We start from the raw sequence: 9,425 nt of genomic DNA, 5'->3' as shown, positions 1-9,425 counted from the left end.
AAAAAATAAATCTTCTGTTGGAAAAATTTATACTTGTAAGTTTGGTAGATATTTTCCGGTATAAAGACCATTTTCTTAGGAATAAATTATTTCTGAAGACAGTGTTGCATTAGAAGGAGTACTATGGATTGCAAAAATGAAATGACTGAGTATGGTGATAAAATCCAAAGATTGTGAGTTTACGGTAAATCTTATCCAATTATAATGTTATATTTAGGTATCTACCATTATTTTCTCTTTTATCCTACATATTGATAATATACTAAAACACTATCATTTTATGAACTAATAGATGTAAGTTTAGATAATAAGTGTTGTGATTCAAGTGCCACAAATCCAGATGTCACGTAAACTCAATCAGACCATGATTCTGTTGTTACTTGAATGACATGGCAGTTTGTTAATGATCTGATTAATTCAGAAAATACCAGTTGCACAGTTCATTTAGGATTAAGACTTTCTGAGCTCGGATTTTTTTACTGATTGGATTATGTAGGTGATTTAAAAATATTTCCCTCATAAAATTTGAGATTAAAAAAAAGTGATTAGAGTAAGTTCTTATTTCAGGCACAAAACTGATAATTTATTAAGAAAAATGCTTTTGAACTGTAAATGTTTAATGCAAATCACACTTTAAACTCTATGACAATAATAAAATCTGTGCTTGCCCTAGCAGCACATACACTGTAAATTGGATATGGTGATGAAACCTTACATAGAAAACAATAGAGTGCTTTACAAGCTGCACATCTCACAAAAAAGCTGTGATCATCCAGGTTTCCAATGTGTGTGATACTATATTACATCATTAAAAAAAAAAACAAAAACAAGTAATGAAGACCCAGATATCCATCAGAGGCCATCTCCTTAAAAATTCATTCATTTTTGAAATTGACTTTCTTCATACAAACTCTTGATATACAAAGTACTGGCTGATTATATTTGTGATGTGTATACAATGGCAAGTGAATCCCCTAAATTTTCTAACTCTCAAAAACAGAGGAGAACTCATATAAAACATTTTGAAAGAGAAGACAACCTTGCAAAAGGACCCGAGTGGTCACTAAGTCATGCTAACTTTTTGTAGGCAAAAAGGAAAAGAAATCTTTGCTAAACTTTCACAGTCTCGAGAGTGAGTTATTTAATCCTATGACTGACAGTGAGATATTTGAGAAGTATGTTTTTACTTGTGACATTTGAAATGAATTACTCTTAAGTGTTAGCATTTTTTTTACACAATGCTTTATCTGAATTATTATATCCTTACTTTAAAAGGAAGTTGTTAGTATGTATGTGTGAAACTAAACATTTACCACAATTTAAGTTATACATTATTTGTTATAGAATATACTTTTTAAGTTATGAAACCAACCCACACTAGTTTCTGCAAAACTTCCTTAGGTAAGTATTCTTAATATATGAAAAGTACGTCCAAACTCAGTGAAATGTGTGATAAATACTGATTATGTTTTTGGAGTTATAAACATAAAATATTACTAAAGCTTTCTTTTTTAGTTACATTATTTTGCACACATAGCGAATCAGGGTAACAAAGGGTTGCTTTCTCATCTTGTTTTCTGAATTGTTTTTTTGTACATTTAAACCGCACAGACAACTTCCAAGTCTTGCTATTTTCTTTCACACTGATATTGCCAGTAACCCTCTACAGCTCATAATGTAAATCTAGATGACATCACAGGAAGATTCTTTCTAAGAGTCTTTTTTATGTGCTTCATGTACTTTCAGATTCCTGACACAAGTTGCAAGTTGTGTGTAAAAACTTAAGTTACAACACTATATATTAGGAAGAACAAAATTTGTTTAGTTGAATAATAAATGAGTAAAATCCAGTCAAATCCAAATTTTCTGACTCTGTTGCATTTTTTGCGAGCGACAATAAGGGTTGCTTTCAGTGCAGTGAACAGAGTAACTCATCCTTACGGAATCAGTTTTAGCGTTCAGTGTTAGTGATCTGATAAACCTGGGGTAATATAAATATTCTATGTAAGGGATTTAGTTTGATTTTTTTTTTCTTCTGGTTTATAGTTTTAAATAAAGGGTTAAGTTGAAGATGTTTCCTTCTTGACCACACTTGAAAATTGGCCCATAATAATTACTGAGATTAAACTTCAGTGTATTTTATAAAAAATATTACTTACTTTCACAGAAGTGAAGAGATACAATTGCACAATGGTGGTTGCAATGGTAGAAATACATATTGCCAATAAAATGTTAGCAAGAGATTTAAAAATGACTGTACAGCACCGCATCAGAGAATTCTAGAACAGCAAAATGAGTACTATAATTTTTCCATATAAATAAAATCCTTAAATCTTTTTTAGAAATGGGAGGAAAGTGCTTTTTTTCCCCTAATTCCTACCAAAATATTTCCTGATGTAGAGCAAAAGACAGTAAAAAAATGACGATAAAAAAAAAAAAAGACATTCATGCATTTAAGCCATCATTAGTCTCTGACTCTAATATAAGGCAGATCATTAATCTTTTGCAAAACTATGACTTTAGCCATTTAAACTCTTTTTAGTGCTTTTCATGACAAGGACATGATAGGCCCTGTAAATTTAGGAGTTAAGATGTGTTTCCAACAGGCTGATTTAGACAGGCTCAGCTGTATTTTTGAAAAACCAACTTGATAATAAAAAAATGCTTTGGAGAAATGATGAGGAGTTCTAATAAAGGAACAACAGAAGGGATTCTAAAGAGTTTATCACAAATGACACTGTTTAGATAAATGAAAACAAATTACATTTGCTTATGTGTCATCCTCAGTCTTAATGATGTGGAAAAGTGTGACATTGAACAGGACCTGGTGACCGTTGTTCCAGGCATAAAGAGCTCTATCTCTTGCATTGTAGTCAAGCATGGATATGTGAAAGTATTGGTTATGAAAAGGAATGTCCGTGTACTCATATGTAGAGGTTTTGGTGGAATATGAATAATACACCTTGGCTCCAGTTAAGTGGGAGTTGGTGACATATAGTGTCCCACAAATCATAAAAGATTCCCCTGCACTTCTTTTAGGATAGCCAGTGCTCCAGCTCTTCATCACCTCCAGGGTATCTTGGTTAAGTTGACTGATGACAATATTGCCTGCATTCTGGTTAGTTGCATACACAGCCCACAACCCAATTTCATCAGCCATTAGGTCGATATCAGAGAATCCACCCCATGTATAGGGGTAAACATTGTGAAAACCAGCATACTCCAGACTTCGTTGGGCAAGCACTCTCCCCATATCAAAGCTGTATTTGATGATGATGTTACTCTGATACTTGTTAAAATAGAGTGAGCCGTTGTAGACAACGTGGTTAGTTCCCGCCCATTTGAAAGGGAGGTTGTATGTCCTTGATTCAGCCCCACTGACAAAGTCTGCAATTGATTTGTACTCACGAACAATTTTATTGTTAGTATAACTGTCCATGTACCAGACCTGAGGAAAAGGGGGGAAAAAATAAAAGGAGTGACTAAACTCTGTAATTTTCTGAGAATTCCAAAATAAAGACAGAGTCAGCATATATTAATATCCCTGCTCTCAGGATCTGGAAACCACATCATCTTACTGGTGACCTCTTACAATGTGATAGTACTACAGGCAAAAATAGTGGCATTTTCCATGTGGAAAGTAAACAACTGACTTTACTGCTTTGAAGTTGATTTTCTTTTTGCCCTTTTTATTTATTTGACCATTCAGTGCATATGACCGAGTGAACTAAACACGTGTCAATGCAAATCACATCACTTTGTCCAGTTTTACAATCAGTGCAATGTGATAACTGCAAAAAATATCACCTGCAGCAAATTTATTCCATCTTTTGCTCTGAAAAATATATGGCCTAGTTTTACACATTTAATTTATTTCTCCTTTATTGATACCATAGAAACTTCTAGTAATGCTTGTTCACTGGATCGCCTTATAAGTACAACTACTCTTTAGTGAAACTATTTTACTAATTTAGCTACTAATCTCATTTGGATGTAACCCTTGAGAATGTTAATGTAAACTGAATTCTGTAATAGACTGTAAGTAGAGCTGTGGTAGGTTTCCAGTATGTTGATTTGCCTAATACAGGCATTGTGAGCTTATGAAAATGCACCCCAAAAGTTTCAGTGCTATTTACTTTAAAATTACCTTTAGATTCCAGAGACGCTTCACCTTGTTTAGCAAATTGGTTAGCTCTTGAGTTTGTCATTTAGTGTTTTTTTTTTTTTTCTTATGCTAAGGAACAGGTTTTAGAAGGAGTATATAGAAAATTTTGTATACTTGTAATAAGCATTTTTTCCTAGCGTAAAACAGACTATTAGAGCAATTAGACTTACTTGTGAATTGTAAGATGGAACATTTTACCAAAATAAGGTTGCTGTAGATATGCTAATGTTATCAAACTAAGAATACTTGCAAACAGTGTAACACTTTTCAAGTTGAAACTAATATTCCTGAAGAAAACAAATAGTTCAATCGATATAAAGTGCAAATAAAACATAATCCTAAACAAAGACATTTGTGGAAGCAACATACTCGGTTATTTTTTTCAGATGCTAAAGGATCTGTCATCCAAGCACCAAATCGGGTTCCAGATGTCTTGACTGTAATTGGGCCTGTGATTTTCATCAATTTGCCACATGCTGAAATTAGAAAAACATAAACATGTTGGGTGAACATGACCAATGATTGCAACACACATACTTAAACCACAGTCAAACTCCTACCACACTCATACGATTTTCAAGAGTAAGAAAGGGATCCTGAAATAAAGCAAAACCATGAGATTAATATCACATATTCTGAATTAATGATCGTTCATGTAGGGTACTGTGCATTTAACTATAATTTGAACCATGAGTACTTGGCTTTTTCAGGGCTCTAAATCTCAAGAATGGGTGTTTTAAAATGGGAAATGATTTGTACAATCTGGAAAGAGATAGTGAGGAAAGCCATTGTCTTTATACCACTTTAGCAGCTGCTTCATCTTAATAAAGAAGTCAGAAAAAATAAACAAATTAACCACGGGCCTGTTTACCTGATCACCTGCTCTCCTATCCCTCCTCCACCCCATGCCTTGAGATTTTGGACAATTTATGCAGGCCAGAAAGAACTCTGTAAGCTGATTTAAAGTTTGTGTTGATGAATGAGCAGCTCCTTTGAAAGATACATTTATAGAATATACAATAAAAATTCAGTCTACCTGAAAGAGGTAGAGTTTTGAAGGGTATGCCTTGTGCAGATGGCAGGGCCTGATACAGCAGCCATTGAAGGTGCAAACAAACACAAAATCACAAAAAACTCAAGCCCTCCAGACCCTGTAGGCACATGCAGTGAAAGATATAGAGTATCAATCAATGCAATACACATGAAAAATTAATGACTTTCTTGAAAAATTATGTTTTTATCACCCTAAGTGTTAGATTTTAGGAAAGCTTCAGACTTCATAAATGCCAAAACATAAGCCAAACAGAAACCCAGGCATTTTAAAAGACTTTAAATAGCAAAAATTAAAAGTGACCTTTACACATTGTGAAGGGCAATATGAATGCCTATCAATGTTGACCTTTAGTGTAAAAGAATATCCTGTCCATTTACACCCCCTTTAACCCCCTTTATGTTTTTTTTTACCTACTTTTTCTTTGTTGTTCTGTTTGTTCAGTGTTCTTCCACCCTTCTCTGCGTATCCTTGGAATTTATAAATTTCTAGTTAGTTCCTATTCCCATGTATTTGGAAGATAACAGATTCCTGGGGACCCTAGGTGGCTCAGTCAGTTAATGACTGACTCTTGATCTCCACTCAGGTCCTGATCTCACAATTCATGAGATCCAGCCCCTTGTTGGGCTCTGTGCTGACTGTGTGGGACCTGTCTGGGATTCTCTTTCTCTGCCCCTCCCCAGCTCTCTCTCTTTCTCCCTCAAAAATAAACAAACTTCAAGGAAAAAAAAAAGATTCCTAAAGCAAATCAAGGACATAACTAACTCTCTAGCTTGGAATTTATTTTGACTCATTTTCTCTATATGTGCTTCTGGTAAGAATAATTAGTAACTGGCAGAATACTAAGCTGTTCAGGTAGGAAGATGATGAGTGATAACATTATATTTTGTATTATTTCAGTGATAACTGCAAATTTAATAATATCTAACACTTCATGAAACCTGAATGGAATACATTTTTTTCTCCTTTTGTGAAAGAAATTAGATATGATGGCATTTTTATATACTTTATATAAATGAATTTAGTTTCCTTATACCTGATAAACTAGGCAGATAATTAAACAGATTTTATGACATTATCTATATTGAATAGCAAATTGTTGGGTTAAACCTGTTTAGACTATCAACTCGATGTAAACATAGGAACAGTATGTGGGTAAGTGGTATCAGTTTGAACTAGACAAAAACAAATACATTCTGAATGAATCTTGTTGAGTATGTTCTCTGAAAGCACAGTAAATGAAAGTAATATGATCTTTAATGATGTCCTATGTAAATATTTCTAAGTTCATGGATGATAAGTGCATGAAAATCTCAAGTGAATTGAAATCGGAAGATATCCCATCTACTGAAAAACACCACAGAACATATTTGCTCCCTTAGGCATGAATAATGAATTCTTATTAAACAAAATAGAAGTAGATAAATTAGGTAAAATATGAAAGTAACTCTGGCTTAAATATGATGGACTAATAAATGTTTTCATCTCCTTTCTTGTCTAAGATCTAATTAAAATGATAATAAAGGAGAAACACACGGGTGGAAAAAAGCCCAAAGCAGAGAGAATGGTATAAGAGACAGTGGAGAAGAAACTTCAACCAATTTCTAAAAGGCAGAAGGTGATGGAGAGTGGTAATTAAAGATGTAGGATAAGATAAGATGCATTAGTGTCCAGGCAGAGGAGGCAAGTGCTAAGAAGGGAGCTGCTTTGCTTTGAAGAAGGGAAAGGACTCAGAAACGGTTCCTGTGAGGGTATTGGTGATATAGGGCCCTGAAAGCAGGCCACCACTGAAAGCATGCCTGAAGAGCAGTTGATCCTGTCTTCATCCCTAGATCCAGGACCCCAGGAGGCAGTTTTAAAAAATCTACAAATCTGTGTTAAATACTTGAAAAGGATTAGGGCAACTGATGTAGGCATTGGAGCTCCAGAATGAAGGCTCTTGCATTCTGACATTAGTAGTCTCCTACCTTACTCACTAGGGAATAGAGTGACAAGCCCTACCTAAATACAGTTTCCAAGTAGATTTATTGTTCAGATCTTTAAAAATGAATGGATAAGCAAAGGTAAGCACGCGTTTTCAAAAAGCTTACAACAAGAATGACTAAAAGTGCAGACAAAACAGACCCCATAAGAAGAGAGATAATACAGAGAGAAGAGATCCTAGTATCTGTAGAGTTTTGCATACTGTAAACTGTTCACTGTAAAAGGAAAACACAAAAGAGCTACTGGCAATTAAAAAATAGTACATTTAAAAAAATAGGTTGGAAGATAAACATCGGTCTCAAATCAAAAAGATAGACAATACAGAAAAAATATGGATGCGTGTAGAATCAACCCAGAAGCTCCTACATCTGAAGGCCAAGTTTTTAGAATGAAAGGAGAGAGAAAAAGTAAATTATCAAAGAAATTATACAGGATATTTCCCTAGTTACCAAACCTAAAAACAGGTATCCTCTGCCCTTCAAAAGTTTGTGTTACCCCTAGAAGTGAGAATGGCATCACCAAACTCCCTGGGAGTTCATACTACCATATGGTTCCCTGGGAACCACACTTGGCATCTTACCATCAAGCTGCCATAGCTTTGAACTATGTCTAAGAGCATCCGTGCTTTATCTGGATTTATTTTGAGCATCTGTTAGCAGATGTGCCCTAAGGGATCAGAAAAGCCTGAGAGATTATTTTTTGGGTCTGGAAATGCTTAGAAATTTCCATATACATTAATAGTAATTGCTTCTTTACTTTCTACCATTTTGGCTTTGGAAAGTTTTCATAGGAATTCTGTAGTAATCTGAGATAGTGGGGGAAACCTTTGTTCAGATTAAAAGGTCATGCCATACGGGGGGCGCCTGGGTGGCTCAGTCAGTTAAGCATCTGACTTCGCTCAGGTCATGATACCTATATTTGTGGGTCCGAGCCCCGCGTCGGGCTCTGTGCTGACACCTTGGAGCCTGGAGCCTGCTTCAGATTCTGGGTGTCTCTCTGTCTCTCTCTCTTTCTCTCTGTCCCTCCCCACCACATGCTCTGTCTGTCTCTTTCTTAAAAATAAACCTTAAAAAATTTTTTTAAAAAAAGGTCATGCCCTAATGAATGAAAAAAGATTTACTCTTAAAAAAATTACTGAAATTTTAGATTAATAATAGAGAAGACATTGGAACTTTTTCAGAGAAAGAATGGGAATTGGTCACGTGCAAACAGATGGGAATTAGACTGGCATTAGGCTTAGTGATACTGGATGCTGGAAGACAATAATCAGTATATTCAAGGACAAAAAAATCAGAGGAAAATAGAATAAGGATCTGGTCTCACATGAAAACTTTCCAAAAGTTACCTACAATGTACTTTTTCTTAAGAAGTTACCTGAGGATATACTGTAACAAAATAAACAGTAAGCCAAGACAGGGAAAGGCATGAGATCAGGAAAACAGTAACTTCTTGCCCAAGGAGGACAACTGTGCAGTAGATCTGGAGAGAGATTAGTCCAGAACAAACATCTGCAGGAAGGAGGTCTCAGAAGAGGAATTGATACAGAAATATTGGGTGAGATCCTCTAAGAAAAGGTGGGTATAGTGAAGGTAATTACTGAAGTACATACGTAAAAAGAAAATTTATTTGAACTTAACTGTAGTAATTTTCACTTTTGAATGGCACGGATATGACCTTGGACTTTTAGAGAAAAGGAATATATCAGAGTCCCCCACTGAGCTCCAGAAGAACAACATGAGCATGGTCATAATAATGACATAAATAACAAATAATAAAACTCATGTTTGGCTTGTAGAATCAGCCCATGAACTAATTACAGAATACTTAATAAATATTTCATCTATTCTGTGATTATAGAAACGACAAAATGTTTCCAACCATGATAACCTAGAAGAATAAACTTCACACTATGAAAGAACCGAAAATTAGGAAAAGAGATGAAAGAAAGAATGGAGATGTAATTCACCTCATACTTAAAAATAGGGTGTTAAGAGCTTTCCTGTAGTTGTTGAAAAAACAATAAAGTTTTAAATAGGAGGCTTGAAATTACAAAGTTGCTAAGGGTTGAACTGTGAATAGTCCTAAAAGCATATAATGAGGAGACAAGGAAGTGGCTTTGGCTAAGTGACTTAAGTCTGCATTTTGCAGAGCAAAAGTCAGTAAATGTTGTCCAAAATTGATTAAAAAAAAAAAAAAAAAAAAAAGGAAAAATAAACATAGCATTAG

At 34.7% G+C, this 9,425-nt stretch overlaps 1 protein-coding gene across 3 annotated transcripts in view; it reads right to left on the bottom strand.

Moving 5' to 3' along the window:
* Positions 1 to 551: 551 nt before the first annotated feature.
* The window catches only part of OLFM3 (olfactomedin 3), a 188,436-nt gene continuing 179,562 nt past the window's right edge, over positions 552 to 9,425 (bottom strand). For all 3 annotated transcript variants that reach the window (XM_053891815.1, XM_019457653.2, XM_019457652.2), the window contains 2 exons: positions 4,535 to 4,641; positions 552 to 3,448 (listed from right to left, as the gene is read on the bottom strand). In XM_053891815.1, coding sequence (XP_053747790.1) covers positions 2,771 to 3,448; positions 4,535 to 4,641 — 785 coding nt within the window. In that variant the 3' untranslated portion in view covers positions 552 to 2,770. The remainder of the gene's footprint in view (positions 3,449 to 4,534; positions 4,642 to 9,425) is intronic.

The sequence above is a fragment of the Panthera pardus genome, unplaced genomic scaffold (genome assembly GCF_024362965.1).
Source record: "Panthera pardus isolate Hobbes unplaced genomic scaffold, ASM2436296v1 HiC_scaffold_11, whole genome shotgun sequence".
NCBI lineage: Eukaryota > Metazoa > Chordata > Mammalia > Carnivora > Felidae > Panthera > Panthera pardus.
The sequence above is the reverse complement of the archived record's forward strand: the minus strand, read 5'-3'. Positions and strand labels throughout refer to the sequence as shown.